Consider the following 21,187-nt stretch of genomic DNA (forward strand, 5'->3'; position numbering starts at 1 on the left):
CCTTTCCTCTTAAAGATGCTGTTCAACCCACTGAATCCCTCCAACAGATCGTTCATTGCAAAAAAGATTCACCTAGATATTTCCTACATTAGAGAGTATTAACTATATGGAAAGGAGGAACTTGGAATGTTTTTTCTGGAATGTTGGAGGTTGAGGGGCAAACTGATAAAGGTATATAAAATTATGAGTGGCAAATATGGAGTACATAGAGCCTTTTTTCCAAGAATGGAAATATCTAATACTAGGGAACATGGATTTAAGGTGACAGGAGGAATGTTTAAAGGAAAGTTTTGACATAAATTTATTATACAGAGAATGGTAGGAGCCAAGAATCATTACAAGGAAAGGTGAAAGCAGATATGTTACCATTTAGAAGGCATTGCGAAAGAGATATAAACATTCATGGAATGGAGGGGTGTAAACAATATGCAGGCAGATGCAATTAATTTAAGTTGGCATTATGGTCAGCATAAACATCACAGGCCAAACGAGTAAAAAGCTACAGAACCTGGGCCTCTGTACCTCCCTCTGCAATTGGATGCTTGACTTCCTAAACAGAAGTCCACAATCTGTGCTGGTTGGAAATAGCATCTCCACCTCACTGAAAATTAACACAGGGATGTGTGTTTAGCCTATTGCGCTACTCTCTCTACAACCATGACAGTGTGGCTATGCATAGCTCAAACATCATCTATAAATTGGCTGATGATACAGCCAATGTTGGCAGAATTTCACATGGTGACCAAAGGGCGTACTGGAGAGAGATATACCAGTTGTTTGAGTGGTGGAAATAACCTGGTACTCAATGCCAGCAGGACCAAACAGCTGATTGTGGACCAGGAAGGGTAAGATTAAGATAAGATAACACAAACCAATCCTCAGAGAGATCAGAAGTAGAGAGTGACCAATTTCATGTTCCTGGGTTTTAATATCTCTGAGGACCAAACCTGGACACAACATATTGATGCAGCTATAAAGGCAAGACAGCAGCTACATTTCATTAGGAGGTTGAGGGGATTTGGTTTGTCAACTAAAACACTCAAAAATTTCTACATATGTACCAGGGAAAGCACTCCAGCTGGCTGCATCACTATCTGCAGTGGCGGGGTGCTAGTGTACCAGATCTAAATAAGTTGCAGAAACTTGTAAAATAGTCAGCTCTACCATAAATACTAGCCTGTATATTATCCAAAACATCTCAAGTGGTGATGTCTTAGGAAGGTGGTGTCCATCATTAAGGATCCCCACCACCCAGGACATACCTCCTTTACACCATTACTGTCAGGAAGGAGGTTCAGAAGCCTGAAGGCACACACACAGTGATTCAGGAACAGCTTCTTCCCCTTTGCCATCAGATTTCTAAATGGATATTGAACCCATGAACACTATCTCACTACTTTATTTCTGTCATTTTGCACGAATTTTAACTTAACTATTTTATATACATATATACACATACACTTGATGTAACTCAGTCTTTTTCCTCTGAATTGTTTAACATGTATTTCATTATACTGCTGCTCTAAAGTTATCAAATTGCTCAACATATCCGGTGATATATCTGATTCTCATTCTGAAACGGGCTGTTCCATCACTGTACTATTCTATGTTCTAGTCACAGAAAGAAAATTGTCTTATAAACCTCTGCTTTATCTACCACAGTTAATATATAGCACCAGGTATAAAGTGAAATTGAGAGTCAGTAGTAAATGTGTTGGAGGCTCTATAATATTTCAGATTTTGGAGCATTTATAAAGACTACATTCCAATTTTATAAAACATGATACAGTTGTAGTTGAAGTGAATGATTCTGAGGTAAATGTTTATGATACAAATCCCAACTCTGTGCTGACTAAGTCAAGAATATTAATGAAAAAATACTGTTTTGCTGAAGGTGAGGATATGCACCTAATGTCATTTAAAGATGCCACAGTCTTACCTTAATTGCTTTGAACCTTTCTGCCTCATGCTCAATGTTGTTAAAGCAGTTAGTGCAGTTGCAATTACTGCAAAACTCTCCATTGGCAAAGCAATCACAATACCTGCAGCAGAAACAGACACCTACAGAATGTATTACAAATAGTAAGGTAATGACAAGATTTACAGGGAGGACTGCAGAGTAAGGAATTACTTTTGTAAAATAACTTGAAGCCTTTTAAAATGATTATTAAAATATCAGGAGGCACTCTAATAAGTTCTTTGTATTTCTTTCTTCAAGTTACCTTGTTTTTTTGTTGCAATTTTGTTCTTTTTGGTTATGTTAATTTCCATGCACATGAACTCCTGTACCTCTGGATTTGAAAAGCAACCAAAATGTCTTTTTGTGTTTCTGCCAATTACACCGTACTATTATAAAAACCTGCACAGTTGTTCAGCTGACAGTCAGGAAAAAGGGAAAATGAAAATGTCAACTCATTGTGGTAGACTGTGAATAATGAAACATAACGATTTTTTCATTGATAAAGGAAAATCCCTTTAAAACTAAGCTGAGGAGTAATTTCTTCAGCCAGAGGGTGGTGAATCTATGGAATTTTATGCCACAGGGAGTTTTGCAGGCCACATTATTGAGTGTATTTAAGGCAGACATAGAAAGGCTCTTGATTGGTAAAGGGGTTAAAGGTTACAGGAAGAAGGTAAGAGCATGGAGTTAAAAGAGAAATCAGCCATGATTGAATGGTGGAGCAGACAATATGCACTGTTTGGCCCAATTCTACTCCCATATATTGAATGAAAGGCCTCTAGCATGTACTGTACTTCTCTTCATGCTACTTCCAATTGTTCTGAACTATATACACTTAGAAGTTATTAATTCAAAGGAACTTTGCATTCAACCTCTATAACACCACTTGCTTCCTGAGTTTCATAATTTAATTTCAGCCTTTTTAAACAGCCCAGCTAGTTGTTCTTTGTCGTCTGCAAACACTGTCAACCTCGAACTGTGGATTTATGCAGTTTAACTCTCAGTGGAGAGGGTTGTACATTCCTAGCAGACAATACCCAACGTTCTTGCTGAACAAATCTCACTCAAAAACAGTAGTTGTTCTTACTGAAGGTCAACCATCCCTAGCAAATGGATTTTGCTGCCGGAGTTCCTCAGGGCAGAAGCCTAGGCCCAGTCATCTGCTGCTTCAGCAACAACTTTCCTTTAATTATAACGTCAGAAAAGGGAATATTTGCTAATGATTGCGACCTTGTACCTTTTCAGGAAGCTAAGCTGTCCATAATTGCATGCAGCAAGATGTACAGTAGGTGACATTTGCAGAAGAGCTGAGAAGTGGCAAGTAAAAACAACAAATTTCATGACATATGTGAGTAATGATAAACCAGATTCCGCTAAGAGTTTCTAATGTGGACTGAGAGTGGGAAGAGGGCAGGGAGAGGGGAATCATGGTTGGGAAAAGAGGAGGGGAAAGGGGAGGGATCAGGAAGCACTACAGTGACTTTTGGGAGTGATCAGTAAACCAGTTGTTTGGAATCAAATGACCTTGCCTAGTGTCTCAGGGCTGTGTGTGTCTGTACCTGTGCCAACCCCCACCCCTAGCACTTTTTCTCTCCAACCTGTCCCACACCCCTCAAGTGGCACTTCACCCTCACTAGTTCCAACATCCTTTGCTTCCACCAGATTTGCAAACTCTCTCTCCGCTCTACATTGGCAAATACATGCCATGGGGAAATTCTAGATGGTTTCTAGAGTAGGTTACACAGTCAGCACAACATTGTGGGCCAAAGGGCCTGTGAAGTGCTATAGATTTCTATTTTCTATGTTCTAATCTGCCTGCTAAACAAACGCTAGGCCAAATGATAATCTCTAACAAAAAGCAATCTAACCAACAATCTTCAATATTCGATGGCATTACCATTACCAAGAATTACACTCATAAAGATCTTAGGGACAATTGCATAATAGAAAGACAAATGGACTCCTCACATAAATACAAGAGCAGGCCAGAGGCTGGGTATCAGACAGTCCAAAGGCTCCCATTAACTTACAGCAATGATGGAATACTTTCCATGCTTATGATGAACACAGTTCCAACTTTCAACAAGCACGATACTAACCCGGATAAAATGTCCTACTTGATTCACATCCCATCCACCATCTTAAACATTCATTTACTCCACCACATGGCTGCAGTATGTGACCACCTGCAGAATTCTCTGGAGTTACTTGTTCCGACCACTCTGACGATTTTTTTAAATCCCCATGTCTTTACTGCCAGATGCAGACACCTGGTAACACCACCATGCTGATTTGCAAACATGTTGTCAGTCCTTCACCTCTGCTAACTCCAGACTTTGGAACCCTCTTGCCAACCACGCTTTGGTTTTTTCACCAGCAGCACTGCAGCAGTTAAAGAACGTAGGTTATAAAACTATCAAAATTATTTGTGGACAATAAACACTGGCCTTGCCAGCAATATCCGGATCCTACAAAATTAATATAAACATGGAATGCAAGTATTGAAATGCGGATAGGCAACTAATCATCGAAAGTGTATACACTTTATCATGGTTAGTTTTACCAATCTGTCCACTCAAAGCAGGTGTTTGATACACAAAAGTCATGTCCTCACAACCTTTCATCTCCAAGTAATCAGTGAACATACCTCCTCTTTGTATCTCTTGTTCAAAAATGAGCAAAAATAGAAACAGCAGAGGTAAAACAGCTTCTTTCCAACTGTGATAAGACTGCTGAACAGATCCTGACCCGGATCTGGGCCAGTACCTTCCAAATATCCGGACCTGACTTGCAGTACCTTACTTTCCCTTTTCTATTTTCTAATTATGATTTATAATTTAAATTGTTATTATATTTAATTCAACTTGTACTTCAGGGAGCGCAAAGCGCAGAATCAAATATCGCTGTGATGATTGTACACTCTAGTATCAATTGTTTGGTGACAATAAAGTAAAACTAGGCTTATGTATTCATTGCTGGTGAACAGGATCATATAAAAGCACTACCACATAATTCAATGAAATACAATTAAATATTTTCTACCATTCTGTGTATTGTTTATAAAAATGAAAGAGTACCATTAGAGTGAGATTGTACAGTTACACTGTATTACTTACAGTTTGAGGCACTGGGACTTGGTGCAATTGCACGGCTTTTTAGACCTTGAGTCTGTTGTCATTATTGGCAATCTGAACAAAGCAAAGGAAATTTCTCACAGTATACTTATGAATTATTTCTATGGCAGAACTGTAGAAAGAATATCCATTAGGAAAGCTATGCACCTCTTTCCTCTGATAAATATGAACAAGCATGAATCCCTCTGTGTAAGCTCAGTGGACTGGTATTGACAATAAACTCAAACAGTGACATTGTTGCTGCTATTATTATGACAACATAAGAGTAATCCATTCAAACTTGGGGGGGGGGGGGGGAGATGGTCAATGCTAGTCCCAGCAGAGTAATTCTTTGAATCACATTCCCCATCTACTTATTTCCCTGCATCTCTGCAATTATTCTCTTTTAGATGTTCATCAGCTTCCCTTAGGCTCTATTTGCCACTTAACTACCCTAAAAAGTCATTTACACTTGCAATTGATCTTTGGGACATGGGAGAGAAAAGGGAAAATTTATGAAGTGGCAGTGAGAACGTGTAAACCTCATACTGAGTCAGGATTGCACATCAGATCAACATCAAACCTAAGCTGCTGGAGACATGAGGCACCACTTGCTGCAGCACTGTGCCACCATGTCTTAATGGATAATTTTGTCTTCATACTATTTAATTTATTTAATCAACGTGTATCATCTTAGCCAATAAATGCTTCCTTCCTAATTTCCCTTTCTTCCAATAAAATAGAAGTCTAACAGTTCTCAAGCACCAGAAACATTCATTAAAACGCCACTGCACAGACAACTTAAGCTAGTTTCCTGGTTGGAAGGGGAAGAGGAGGAGAAAGATTTTCTTTCAAGCATCACATACAAAAATCTTCGGCACAATTAACCATTGTAACTATGTACAACCTTAAGAGTTAGATGAGAAGTACAAACTTTTCTAGCAAAAATTTACCACTATGGTGGGAACTCTTAAAAGCAATGGATTACATATACGGTTAATACCAAGGGAACAATTGGTATGGTCAGGTTTTCTTAACCCTATTTGCCTGCCAGCCCCAGGACAGAAACCCTTACTGGAACATTCAACAGGTCGAGATATTTGCATGTGAGTGCAGTTTTCTTCAAAGCAGATATGCCCAAGAGCACTTTGGGTAAAGATTGCTCATTTAATTTACCAATGAGGAGTCCTCTTTCTTCTAGCTAAGATCTGCCTTTTCATTTGAGGTCATTGTAATTTTGCTCCTAAAGGTGACTCCTTTGCTTGCATCTTTGGAAATAGCTCTATTTCTATCTTTAGTGTCTCTATTTGTTTCCTTTCAGGGTTCTTTTGAAGACCCTGACTTGGAGTTACACGCCAACTTCGGTTCTTTGCTGGAATGGGACCTGCGCTCGGGGTCTCACAACTGGCCGTTATTTGATATACCAAGGACGTGGCCTAGAAGATTAGCACACCTTTGGAGTTTCGGGATTTCGTGGCTTTGGAGGCGTGGGGGGGGGGGGGCTCGAGGTTGGTGTCTCTGCAGGAAATCAGTATATTGTGGGAGACAGAAGACCAAAAGCATCAAGGATGCTGCTGGCTGTGTGCCCAGGGACCCGTGTTCTTTGGGCACGGAGCTCGGAAAAAAGCAATGCAACAGACTTCTAACATTGTTAAACAGCGAAACCTCTTGCTGTGAAATGGAGACACCTCTTTTTCCCTTTTTATGAAGAGAGAGCCTGTGGTATGGCAAATTACCAGGTGAACGAGTAATCTTTGGGGACTGCAAGTCAGTGTCTTTATTGATATCTTGCTGCAAGCTTGAGTGCTTGGTGGGTGGCACTGATGCATTTTTTGCTGGTGGGGAGGGGTATCTTTGCTTTGCTGCTGTTTACACGTGGGAGGAGCTGGGGGGGCTTTGGGGTTCCAACGTTTAACCATCATTCATTCTTTGGGGCACTCTGTTTTTGTGAATGATTGCGAAGAAAAAGAATTTCAGGATGTATATTATATACATTTCTCTGACTTTAAATGTACCTTTGAAACCTTGAATATGCATATCCATTCCCTAACCTTGAAGCACTAAGCCAATGTTTGTTGCATACTGTGGTGAACTGCATATACCTGTCTGGACACGCCCCCTGCTGACTGCTCCTGTGGCTCCTCCCACAGATCCCTGTATAAAGGCGATTGAGGCCTGAGCCCGGCCTCTCAGTCTCCAGGATGTAGTATGGTGGTCACTCACTGCTTGTTCCTTCTTCCAATATATCTCGCCTTTACATCTCAGAGTGAGTTATTGATGGTGCATCACATACTGATGACATAACTGTTGTGACAATGCAATGATTCAATTTATGTAGTACCTAAATTAGTTTCTAGGCTAATGATTCCTACTGGGAAGATACCAGTAAATCATCACTACCAAAATGCTTGAGGAACTCAGCAGGTCAAGTAGCATCTATGGAAGGGAATAAACATTCAAAGTTTTGGGCCAAGACCATTCATCAGAACTCTTGATTTCCAGCATCTGCAGAACCTCTAGCGTTTTTAATCATAACTACCAATTGCAATGCTGGCTTGGATAGAGAACACAAGTGAGCTTTTCAATAATGGAAGCACCACAGACTCTGCAACATTCACTTGTGCATTTTCAACTTTTGGATAAAGATTTACAATTGATCCCGGGATTACAAAATTTCTGGTGCAAAGGATCTAAGAATCCCATAAATAAATCCCATAAATAAAAAACAAAAAAAAACTTAGCGTGCAGGTACAGCTCTAATTAAAAAGACTTAAGTGTACTGTATTAAGACTTAATACACAAGTGGGGTAATTTTGTTGCAACTTTACAGGGAGATCACAGCTGGCGTAATGCATATAGATTTAGCTTTGACCATATTTAAGGAAATAAAGTATTTGCGCTAGTTCATTAAGTTGATTGCTGGGATAAAGGGATTGCTGTACAAAGCAGGATTGGGATATATGGGCCTATGCAGATTGGAATTTAGAAGAATGAGAAGTGATATTGAAATATATAAGATTTTGTGGGTTGTTAATAAGGTGGATGCTGAGAGGATTTCTCCATAACAGTGTGTGGGGGAGGGGTAGAGTGTCAGAATAAAGGGTTGGCCGTTTAACCAGAAATGAGAAGGAATTTCTTCTCAAAGGGTATGAATCTTTGAAATCCTCTGCCCAGAGATCTGTTCAAGGAGAGACTGACAGCCATTTAAACTCCAAAGTATCAAGGGCTACGAAGGACCAAGATTGGTCCAACCATGTTTTTATTGAATTGTACAGCAGCCTTGAGGGGTAAATTATTCTTCTTCTATTTCTTTTATTATTAGATTAAGACTGAGGATCATGGTTGGTTTTATGTTCCTTGGCTTATAGATACATGGGGAAACACTTCTATTTTCTCACTATGGATCTGCTAACAACAGAGGTTAGTCTGAAGTGTACACAGATGTGCAAAATGGTACCAAGCGAATTTGCAAAGCTTACTGAGAATTGTGTAGAAATAACTTCAATAAACTCAACATTTCTGTGCAGCACATAAATAAATTTACTCTGAAACATTTCTGTTAAATAAGATCAGGTCATTTGCACTTAATTGTGTCTCAGATTTGCACCAGGTCCTCTGTACATATGAGGTGCATACAGTGAAGACTGGGGCATCCGCAGAGATGTTTAATTGCATGCAACACGTCTCAACATCATTCAAGGTCCATGACCAGTGATGAACATTAACACTTGAAATAGCTTTAGTTAGAGACTTGAGTTCTTCTTTGTCATTAGTTAAATGGGTCCATCTCACACACATCTCATAGATTGATACTTTACTGATCCCAAAGGAAATTGCAGTCTCACAGTAGCATTACAAGTGCACAGATATACAAATATTAGAAGAGAAGTAAGAAAGAATTAAAAAGATAAGTTACCTCAAACAGTCTAACAGGAGAGTGTCATCACTTCCCAGCTACAGGCTGGCTCATTATAGAGCCAAGGGTAAGAACGACCTCATATAGCACGCTTTGGAGCAGTAGAGTTGTCTTAGTCTATTACTAAAAGTGCTCCTCTGTTCAGCTAAGGTGGCATGCAGAGGGTGAGGAACAGTGTCCATAATTGCTAAGATTGTCAGTAGGATCCTTTGTTCTACCACAACCTCTAGTGTGTCCAGTTTTACTCCTATAACAGGGCCAGCCTTTCTAATCAGTTTATTGAGCCTGCCGTTATCACCCATGTTAATGCCATTGCTCCAGCACACCACAGCATAAAAGATTGCACATAAAAAAAAATACTACCACAAGTAAGTTAATAAAATTACAAATGCATGTAGTGTGCAGCATAGTTAAACAGTAAACAGCTTGCTGTCCTGGTGATGAGACTTCAGTTGTGGGACAGTCTCACTGTAGGGTCTGGCAGTTGTAGTGCTGATGCTCCTGTATCTCCTTCCTGACAGTAGTGGGTCAAAAAGATAATGCAATGGGTGGTTGGGGGCCTCACCAATCAGTAAATGTCACAAATAGGGAGAAGGTAGACCCCAGTGATCCTCCTTTAATGGGTTTTCTGCCATTTGGAGTTTAATGCTGAGAAGTGTGAGGTTCTACATTTTGGCAGGAATAATCCAAATAGAACAGACAGGGTAAATGGTAGGGCATTAAGGAATGCAGTGGAACAGAGAGATCTAGGAATAACAGTGCATAGTTCCCTGAAGGTGGAGTCTCATGTAGATAGGGTGGTGAAGAAGGCTTTTGGAACGCTGGCCTTTATAAATCAGAGCATTGAGTACAGAAGTTGGGATGTAATGTTAAAATTGTACAAGGCATTGGTAAGGCCAAATTTGGAATATTGTGTACAGTTCTGGTCACCGAATTATAGGAAAGATATCAATAAATTAGAGAGAGTGCAGAGACGATTTACTAGGATGTTACCTGGGTTTCAGCACTTAAGTTACAGAGAAAGGTTGAACAAATTAGGTCTCTATTCATTGGAGCGTAGAAGGTTGAGGGGGGATTTGATCGAGGTATTTAAAATTTTGAGAGGGATAGATAGAGTTGACGTGAATAGGCTGTTTCCATTGAGAGTAGGGGAGATTCAAACGAGAGGACATGATTTGAGAGTTAGGGGGCAAAAGTTTAAGGGAAACATGAGGGGGTATTTCTTTACTCAGAGAGTGATAGCTGTGTGGAATGAGCTTCCTGTAGAAGTAGTAGAGGCCAGTTCAGTTGTGTCATTTAAGGTAAAATTGGATAGGTATATGGACAGGAAAGGAGTGGAGGGTTATGGGCTGAATGCGGGTAGGTGGGACTAGGTGAGATTAAGAGTTCAGCACGGACTAGGAGGGCCGAGATGGCCTGTTTCCGTGCTGTGATTGTTATATGGTTAAGTATGGCGAGTGGATCTTATATCAGGTCACTGCCTTTTTCCCCATTGATATCCCTTGATTTTGTTTTCCTGTATGTTTTTAAAGAGGCCATGTGATCAATGAAATTTAAGTTCACAAGGATCTGGAATGGGTTTCCTTAAATTAAATTTATCTAGGACGTACCAGTTGAACATTCTAATTTTTTGTTGCCCAAATAGAACTTTTGATGTGGCTACTTAGCTCTGCATACAAGAGTTTCTATTTATTGTCTTTAAATTTCTAATAATTGCCTTAGCAACAATAGTAATTTAAGATAATTCAGTGCACATACTTACCTGGTAAGAGATATAGTGAAAGGGATATGGACACAAGGCTCTGTGCTAAGATTACTGGTTTCAATGACTGGACCACCAGGTGCTTGCTGTAGCTGCGCAAAACAAAATTAAGTGAAAATACAGTACTACGCATTTAAAATATAAATTCAAAATACACTGCAGATGCTGGGGGCAAAGCAACACGCTGGAGGAACTCAGCTGCCTATCACCTCCCTCATGATTCCACCTTCTTCTAATACCCATAGTGCTTTCCCCTTACATTCCTTCACCTTTCCTGCCTATCTCCTCCCCCACCCCTTGATCTTTCCCCTTACTGGTTTTTCACCTGGCACCTACCAGCCTTCTCCTTTCCACCCTCCCCCCACTTTCTTTATAGGGCCCCTGCCTGCTCCCTCTTTAGCCCTGATGAAGGGTCTTGGCCCGAAACATTGACTGCCCATTTCCACGGATGCTGCCTGACCTGCTGAGTTCCTCCAGCATGTTGTACGTGTTACATTTAAAATATATATTTTCTGTTAAGTACGCTGACAATGTAATTTTACACTGAGGTCAACAAGTTGAAATCACATTTAGAATGAGAAACCAAGGTTTGTTGCTAAACAAATTATGAACCTAAGGGCATCAGAATGAAGCAAGTCAGATACTGAGCTCTAATATTGCTTCATGTCTTTATTTCCGTACATACGAGACATTTATCATAAAGCAGAAGGGTGGTCAAAGTACATGTAGAATCACAGCTGTGCTAATCCAGATTAAGGAATAAAGTGATATTGTTGGAAAAATAAGTATTCCCATCTTGACTGATTCAACTATGGGTGTGACTTGTAGAAAAGGGCATAATAATTCAATAAATTTCCAGTCCACACAATGAGCCACACATAAGATCTGTGCTTCCAATTTGATCCTTTGTGCTGAATTGATTGATTTCATTCTGAAAAGTAGAGACAGTATTACTGGCCATGCATAAGGCAAAAAGAAATAGTTGCAAAGCACTTCCTCTGAATGCCTTCGGTAGGAAATAGATGCGATGAAGCTCATACTCCATTATTCTCAGGCTCAGAGGTGAAGGCTACATGGAGAGTTTCACCTTTCACAAGACTGTACCTCACCATTAATATTGAAAGGCATCACAAGTTTTAAGAATATAGCTCATTTATCAGAATCCTTGCAAAGAGAAAAATCTTTAAAAATTGATGATGTATATGAGAATAAATAATGAATACATTTGATATTATTTATATTTGTAATCATTGGTTTACTAGGTCAAAACTAGATTTTTTATATTGTATTTAAAGAAATAAGTAGTCAATTTGCAATGAAAACTAAATTTGCTTTCAGAAATATCAAACTCAGTTACTGCAAAAAATGAACCAAACCCTGTTATTGAACTTTCTCGGTTCCATGTTCAAAACTGAAAGCACTGGAAATTATTGAGTGTGTGCTATGGATAATAGGGCCTCTGGTGGTTCATTAATATTGTTATAGCTGGGCATGGTAATAGGGGAAAGCTCCCACTACTTATCAAATGCTTCCTATGGCGTGCATCTCATATAGCCTCTGACAACCAAATCCAGCTCGTGGCCTTCACGTGTAGCTTAACTACTAAGCCCAGCAGAACCGTTTCCACTGACAAGAGAAGGGACAAAGGTGGATTACTGGTGCCTTAAAACCAGCTGCTTCGGGCTGATGAGACTTGTCAGCCATGGTTGGCAGCTCAACTAGGAGAAGGAAAACTCTGATCTCAAACCTCCGCTGCCTTGCGGCTATACCCACTCATGGGAAAGGCTTCGGGACCAAACCCTGAGGGAAAAATCTGGATCTGGAGTCTCTAACGCAGTCCTATTTTGAGTTTAATACAGACTAGCAACTCCTGTAATGCTGCTGGTACCAAACTGCATCGGTCTCTGCTGTTCCTTTGGGTTCATCAGATGCATGGAGGAAGTTGGTGGGGGGGGGGGGGGCTTACCTCCATTTTGTAATGTCCAGGCTTGCATATCTAGACAGCTAAGACACAACAGCCATGCCCAACATTCACTCACGTGGTGATGATTTAGGGATTGGTAAAATATAAGAAATACTAATGCAGATGAATTACAGCAAAATAAGATAGTAAAAGCAAAGTAGATGGAATGGTTACTGTTTTCACTGTATTTTTGGAATTCAGGTTACGTGATCATAAACAGTAATAATGGACAACAAAGATTTTGCTTACTGAATACTTTTGGCTGTATCTTACGGATTTTGGGCTGCTGATCATGAAAATTGCCATGAAATTTCCCTATAGTTCACCATTTTTTGAAAAAAAAATCACCTGTATTTGTATTTTAACTCATAACCCAAGTCAGAACAACTGATGCCAAGATTAAGAAAGGCATTTTTATTGGTCCACAAATCAAACAGATCATCAAAAACGGACAATTCAAGGAACTTCTATTAGGCCAGAGAAAATCGCATGGAAGGCATTCAAAGATGTTTTTGAAAATTTTCTTGGCAACTATAGAGCACCAAACTATGTGGATCTGATTGACAACAAGCTTCAAGCATTCAAAACCATTAAATCCTTTCAAATATCAGTGCTAACAGTTTCACCAGGACATTGTAGTCAAGGAGAAACAGTATCAGTGCAACTGGAATCCGTCAATCTTGGCTGACTATTGTTGGACTCTCAAGAAAGAAGCCTCACACACTGAGTACTAACAAAAATCATCGATAAAACATTTTTAGCTTAGTCAGCACCATTATGCATTTAAATGCATTATATTCAATATAAGTCAGTTTCTTGTTTCTGCAAACTCCTATGTAGTCTAAAATTATATTTGTGTTCAGCTTCAAGCAGTGCATCATAAACAAGAATAATTCTGAGTAAGCAACACTTTTGGAAAAAATTGTCCAGTGTAATCAATGGTTATCAATCATTTCATTCACTCTAATTTTATTCTTTTTCAATTTTTATTTTGTAAATTGGTAAAACAACCTTTCATGTGGGAATTAGTTAAAGACTTTCTTCAAATTAAGCCATGGTATATCATAGAACTAAGTAATGGCATTTGGAATACCAGTTTATCAAAACAGAAGCCTCAACAACGGCCCCATGAATTGTAATCAACAGCAAAGTAGCTTTTTTACATTTTGTAATCCTCAGTTTTGTTACTAATGGTAAATTATTTTATAGATTGGAGTTCTAACTGGTAATCACTAGATATTAGCCAATTTTATGAATTTTGATAGACAGACATACTTTATTGATCCCGAGGGAAATTGTGTTCTGTTACAGCTGCACCAACCAAGAATAGTGAAGAAATATAGCAATATAAAACCATAATTAATTAAATAATAATAAGTTAATCATGCCAGGTGGAAATAAGTCCAGGACTAGCCTATTGGCGCAGGGTGTCTGACACTCCGAGGGAGGAGTTGTGAAGTTTGATGGCCACAGGTAGAAATGACCTCCTATAGCGTTCAGTGTTACATCTCGGTGGAATGAGTCTCTAGCTGAATGTACTCCTGTGCCTAACCAGCACATTATGGAGTGGATGGGAGTCATTGTCCAAGATGGCATGCAACTTGGACAGCATCCTCTTTTCCGACACCACCGTCAGAGAGTCCAGTTCCACCCCCACAACATCACTGGCCTTATGAATGAGTTTGTTGATTCTGTTGGTGTCTGGTACCCTCAGCCTGCTGCCCCAGCACACAACAGCAAGCATGATAGCACTGGCCACCACAGCCTCATAGAACATCCTCAGCATCCTCCCGATCTCAATCTCCTCAGGAAATAGAGATGGCTCTGACCCTTCTTGTAGACAGCCTCAGTGTTCTTTGACTGTTCTTTGGACGGATTAAATTGAAAATAGAGCCATAAATGCTGGTTAAAGATGGATGTTTAAAGATATAACAGAAGAAAAATACTTTTAAGTTAGGAAGACAAATAGAGCTTAACTAAAGAAATACCTAGAGCACTTGCATTATATTTTTTGTCTTAATTTTACTGACAGCTACATATATTGCCAGGCTCATAGACTATTTCCATCCTAATTAACTGTTATAAATTCTGTGGATACCACAGAGTGTTCCAATTTGTATTCTTATTAAGCATAATATATTTAATGGAAATTGGGATACACACTACAGAGAGAAAGCCAAGGCCACTTTTGTTGCTGAAATTGGTTCCTATAGAAGTTGTTTCCCAAAAATATCAGGTCAAAAGATGAAGGACAATGAAAGTTTATTTCAGTTTCAGTAAGTACATTGAATTTTACATTTTGAAGAGTGTCTAGCAAATCAACAAATTCTGTCAAAGAAAACCTCTATTGTGGATTAAAAAAATAATTACTTCATAAGTGCATTTTCAATGTTTCTATGTTGGAATTAAATTTCAAAATAGAAGCCACTTCTTATTTGCCACTATTAACAAACAATTAACATATTTTAATTAAACTATGTTGTTCATTTAACGAGATTTATGCACTCAATTGAATAACATAGAAACATTTGGTCTAATACTGATGAGTTCTAAAATACTGCATTTATGATAGCAGAACACCATCACTGCCAACACAAGTGTTGAGAAATTGGATCCATTTGCATGTTTTTAAGTGCAGTTTGTTGTTTTGTACACATTAAAACATGAAAGTAATCATTTAGCGATCATTAGGAAATTAGAATGCGCATTTCTGGATGTGTTTCACTGGAGAGGCGGTAGATGACTATATCAGGTCAGTTGAACAGAGGTTGACTCCATCCACCCGAGCAGTCACCTATTCACCAAACTACCATCAAGGAGACACTACAAATCCATCACCACCAGGAATACATGTCATCTCCGAAGCTTTTTTCCTGTACTGTCCAGATTCTCAACAAAACTCACTCAAGTGTAATACCAACTGTTCCTTCACAACATCAATTAAATGGTCTTCCCCAGTTTTTCTTGTTCTATTGATAACATTTGCATGGCTGTCTGCATATGTATGTTCCATTGAGGCAGGGAAAGGACGGTAGTGTAGCGGTGTGCTACAAGCAGCGCTAAAATTACGACACGGAGTCGGTAACTGCAGTCGAAGGAAAAACTTTATTCGAAAACTTCAGCCTCACTTTTAAGCCTCTGTCAACCGGCCCCCCATGGCGAAGAGGCTCCAAAGCTCTGTGATCGCAAACCCCCGTAGGCTATCTAATTGTGAGTCGGTTCGGATACGCTAGGAAATGAGGCGCTACATAACCCCCCCCCAGAACCGGCGATACACCCCCCAATGTCCACAGCCTGGGCCAGAACCTGCTTGGGAGGTCGGCGCCGGAAACTCGGCCGGTTGCGCCAGGTCCACATGGGCCGGCTTGAGGCGGTCCACCGTGAAAACCTCCTCCTTCCCCCCAACGTCCAGCACGAACGTGGACCCGTTGTTCCGGAGCACCGTAAACGGCCCCTCGTATGGCCGCTGCAGCGGTGGCCGATGCCCGCCCCTTCGTACAAACACAAACTTACAGTTCCGTAGGTCTTTGGGTACGCAGGTCGGGTGCCGCCCATGCTGTGAAGTGGGTATGGGGGCCAGGTTACCGAGCTTCTCGCGAAGTCTGCCCAGGACTGCAGCGGGTTCTTCCTCTTGCCCCCTCGGGGCTGGTAGGAACTCCCCGGGGACGGCCAGGGGCGCGCCGTATACCAACTCGGCCGACGAGGCGTGCAGGTCGTCCTTGGGCGCTGTGCGGATGCCGAGAAGGACCCAGGGAAGCTCGTCCGCCCAGTTGGCTCCTCGCAGGCGGGCCATGAGGGCCGACTTCAGGTGACGGTGGAAACGCTCCACTAGCCCGTTCGACTGTGGGTGGTAGGCAGTGGTGTGGTGCAGCTGAGTCCCCAAAAGGCTGGCCATAGCTGACCACAGGCTGGAGGTGAACTGGGCGCCTCTGTCGGAGGTAATGTGGGCTGGTACACCAAAGCGGGATATCCAGGTGGCAAGCAGGGCTCGGGCGCAAGATTCGGAGGTGGTGTCGGTGAGCGGGACCGCCTCTGGCCATCTTGTGAACCGGTCCACAATAGTCAGGAGGTAACGCGCTCCGCGCGACACTGGCAGGGGGCCCACGATGTCCACATGAATGTGGTCGAAACGCCGGTGAGCGGGATGGAACTGCTGCGGTGGGGCTTTGGTGTGCCGCTGAACCTTGGCCGTCTGGCAGTGCATGCACGTTCTGGCCCATTCACTGACCTGTTTGCGGAGACCGTGCCAAACGAACCTGCTGGAAACCAGCCGGACAGTTGTCCGGATGGAGGGATGCGCCAAGTTATGAATGGAGTCGAAAACACGTCGCCGCCAGGCTGCGGGGACGACCGGACGGGGCTGGCCGGTGGCGACGTCACAGAGTAGGGTCCTCTCACCTGGGCCCACGGGGAAGTCCTGGAGCTGCAAACCAGAGACTGCAGTCCTGTAACTCGGAATCTCCTCATCTACCTGCTGTGCCTCTGCCAGTGCCTCAAAGTCTACCCCTTGGGAAAGGGCATGAACGGTAGGGCAAGAGAGCACATCCGCCACGACATTGTCCTTACCCGAGACGTGCCGGACATCCGTTGTGTATTCAGAGATGTAGGACAGGTGGCGTTGCTGGCGGGATGACCAGGGGTCGGATGCTTTCGTAAACGCAAAGGTAAGCGGTTTGTGGTCCGTGAACGCGGTGAAGGGCCGACCTTCTAGGAAGTACCTGAAATGCCGGATTGCCAGGTAGAGCGCCAACAGTTCCCGGTCAAAAGCACTGTACTTGAGCTCGGGTGGCCGCAGGTGTTTGCTGAAAAACGCCAGGGGTTGCCAGCGACCTGCGATGAGCTGCTCCAACACCCCACCGACTGCCGTGTTTGATGCGTCCACTGTGAGGGCGGTAGGGGTGTCCATTCTGGGATGTACTAGCATTGCGGCGTCAGCCAAAGCTTCCTTCGTTTGAACGAAAGCGGCGGCGGACTCCTCGTCCCAGGTAATGTTCTTGCTCGGACCCGACATCAGGGCGAACAGGGGGCGCATGATCCGGGCAGCTGAAGGGAGGAAGCGGCGGTAGAAATTGACCATACCTACGAATTCCTGAAGGCCTTTGATCGTGGTGGGTCGGGGGAAGTGGCGGACCGCATCTACCTTAGCGGGCAGAGGGGTTGCCCCGTCTTTAGTAATCCTGTGGCCCAGGAAGTCAATGGTATCAAGTCCGAACTGGCATTTGGCAGGGTTGATTGTAAGACCGTACTCACTCAGTCGGGCGCAGAGTTGACGGAGGTGGGACAGATGCTCCTGACGACTGCCGCTGGCTATGAGGATGTCATCCAAATAGATGAACGCGAAGTCCAGGTCCCATCCCACCGCGTCCATTAACCGCTGGAACGTCTGTGCGGCATTCTTCAGGCCGAACGGCATGCGGAGGACCTCGAAGAGGCCAAACGGGGTGATGAGAGCCGTTTTGGGGACGTCGTCAGGATGCATCGGGATTTGATGGTACCCTCGGACAAGGTCGACCTTGGAGAAGATCCGGGCGCCGTGCAGGTTTGCCGCAAAGTCCTGAATGTGCGGCACAGGGTAGCGGTCCGGTGTGGTAGCCTCGTTCAGCCTGCGGTAGTCGCCGCACGGTCTCCAGCCCCCCGTCGCTTTGGGCACCATGTGCAGGGGGGAAGCCCAGGGGCTGTCGGACCGCCGGATGATCCCCAATTCCTCCATTCTCTGGAACTCCTCCTTCGCCAGTCGGAGCTTGTCCGGGGGAAGCCGCCGAGCACGGGCATGGAGGGGTGGTCCCTGTGTCGGGATGTGGTGCTGTACGCCGTGCCTGGGCATGGCTGCTGTGAACTGCGGTGCCAGAACCGATGGGAACTCCGCCAGGACCCTGGTGAAATCGTTGTCGGACAGCGTGATGGAGCCGAGGTGAGGGGCTGGCAACTGGGCCGCGCCCAGGGAGAACGTCTGAAAGGTCTCGGCGTGTACCAGTCTCTTCCTGGGCAGGTCAACCAGCAGGCTGTGAGCTCGCAAAAAATCCGCACCCAGAAGCGGTTGGGCTACGGCGGCCAGTGTGAAGTCCCACGTGAACTGGCTGGGGCCGAACAGTAGCTGCACCTGACGGGTGCCATAGGTCCTTACTGTGCTGCCATTCACGGCCCTCAGGGGGGGACCCGGTGCCCTGCTGCGGGTGTCGTAACTCGTCGGAGGTAAAACGCTGATCTCAGCCCCAGTATCGACCAAAAACCGGCGTCCCGACCTTCTATCCCACACATACAGGAGGCTATCCCGATGGCCAGCCGCCGTAGCCATCAGCGGCGGCTGGCCCTGGCGTTTCCCGGGAACTTGCAGGGCGGGCGGCAACGGCGGGCTTCTGCGCCCCACCGCTGGTGGTAGAAGCACCAGTGGTCATTGGGCCGGGGGTTAGTGGGCTCTGCGGCCGGGCCTGGACTGGTTTGCTGCCGGGAGCGTGGCTGGGAGATCTGTGCGATGGACGCCCCGCTCACCTTTTTGGCGTTCCACAGCAAGTCCGCCCGGGCTGCCACCTTCCGGGGGTCACTGAAATCCGCGTCGGACAGCAGCAGGCGTATGTCCTCGGGCAGCTGCTCCAGGAATGCCTGCTCAAACATGAGGCCTGTGTGTCCCTTGGCCAGAGACAACATCTCATTCATTAAAGCCGATGGAGGTCTGTCGCCCAAGCCATCCAGGTGCAGTAAACGGGCAGCCCGCTCGCGCCGTGAGAGTCCGAAAGTCCTGAGGAGCAGGGCTTTGAATTCCGTGTACTTGCCGTCTGCCGGGGGCGACTGTACGAACTCCGCGACCTGGGCAGCTGTGTCCTGGTCGAGGGAGCCCACCACGTAGTAGTAGCGGGTGTCTTCTGAGGTGATCCGGCGAACGTGGAATTGGGCTTCGGCTTGCTGGAACCATAGGTCCGGGCGCTGTGTCCAGAAACCCGGCAGTTTCAACGAAACCGCATGAACAGAGGCGGCGTCGGTCATTTCTGGTCCAAAAATCGTTTGGACTGTCGGGGTCACCAATTGTAGCGGTGTGCTACAAGCAGCGCTAAAATTACGACACGGAGTCGGTAACTGCAGTCGAAGGAAAAACTTTATTCGAAAACTTCAGCCTCACTTTTAAGCCTCTGTCAACCGGCCCCCCATGGCGAAGAGGCTCCAAAGCTCTGTGCTCGCAAACCCCCGTAGGCTATCTAATTGTGAGTCGGTTCGGATACGCTAGGAAATGAGGCGCTACAGTAGGATAAAAGAACAAAGCACTTGGAAAACCTAGTTAAGAAAAAAAGCTTATGAAAAGTTCAAGAAACTAGGTACTGATTGAGTTTTAAAAAATTGTAAAGTTGCCAGGAAGGAGCTGAAGAATGAAATTAGGAGAGCTGGAAGGAGCCATGAGAAGCCCTTGGCAAGCAGGATTAATTAAAACCCCAAAGCATTCTACAAGTATGCAAAAAGCAAGAGGATGAGCCGTGTGAGAATAGGACCAAGCAGGAGTGAGAATGGAACTGTATGCATGGGGTTGGAGGAGGTTGTGGAGTACTTAATGAATATTCACCAGGGAAAAAGACCTTGGCAATTGTGGAGATGACTTAGTGGACTGAAATGCCTGAGTATATGCTCATTAAGAAAGTGGATGTGCTGGAGCCTTTGAAAAGCATTAGGATAGATAAGTCGATGGGACCAGACAAGACATACCCAGGCTATTGTGGGAAGCTGCAGAGGGGATTGCTGAGCCTTTGGCGATGATCTTTGCATCATTAGTAGGGATGGGAGAAGGACTGGAGGATTGAACTCCCTTGGTCAAGAAAGGAAATAGAGATAACCCAGGAAATTATAGACCAGTGAGTCTTACTTCAGTGGAGGGCAAGGTGTTGGAGAAGATCCCGACAGGCAGGATTTATGAGCATTTGGAGAAACATAATCTGATTAGGGATAATCAACATGGCTTTGTCAAGGGCAGGTTGTGCCTTACGAGCCTGATTGGATTCTTTGAGGATGTAATAAAACACGTGAAGATAGTAGAGCAGTGGATATAGTGTCTTTGGATTTCAGTAAGGCAATTGTTAAGGATCCCTATGCAAGGCTCCTTCAGAAAGTAAGGAAGGATGGGATCCAAAGACACCTTGCTTTGTGGATTCAGAAGTGGCTTGCCCACAGAAGGCAAAGGGTGGTTGTAGATGGTCTGTCTTCTGCATGGAGGTCGGTGACCAGTGGTGTTCCACAGGGATCTGTTCTGGGATCCCTGAACCCCTCCTCTTTGTGATTTTTATAAATGACCTGAATGAAGAAGTAGAAGGGTAGGTTAGTAAGTTTGTTGATACAAAGATTTGGGGTGATTTGGATAGTCTGGAGGGTTGTGAGAGGTTACAGCGGGACATCAATTGGATGCAGAACTGGGTTGAAAAGTGACAGATGGAGTTCAACCCAGTTAAGTGTGAAGTGGTTCATTTTGGCAGGTAAAATTTGATGGCAAAATATA

The 21,187-nt window shown here is 43.7% G+C and overlaps 1 protein-coding gene across 2 annotated transcripts in view; it reads right to left on the minus strand.

Annotated features, from left to right (window-relative positions):
* The window catches only part of tesmin (testis expressed metallothionein like protein), a 169,797-nt gene that overhangs the window by 30,534 nt on the left and 118,076 nt on the right, over window positions 1–21,187 (minus strand). For both annotated transcript variants that reach the window (XM_059975667.1, XM_059975666.1), the window contains 3 exons: window positions 10,752–10,843; window positions 5,077–5,148; window positions 1,940–2,042 (listed from right to left, as the gene is read on the minus strand). In XM_059975667.1, coding sequence (XP_059831650.1) covers window positions 1,940–2,042; window positions 5,077–5,148; window positions 10,752–10,843 — 267 coding nt within the window. The remainder of the gene's footprint in view (window positions 1–1,939; window positions 2,043–5,076; window positions 5,149–10,751; window positions 10,844–21,187) is intronic.

The sequence above is a fragment of the Hypanus sabinus genome, chromosome 7 (genome assembly GCF_030144855.1).
Source record: "Hypanus sabinus isolate sHypSab1 chromosome 7, sHypSab1.hap1, whole genome shotgun sequence".
Taxonomy (NCBI): Eukaryota; Metazoa; Chordata; class Chondrichthyes; order Myliobatiformes; family Dasyatidae; genus Hypanus; species Hypanus sabinus.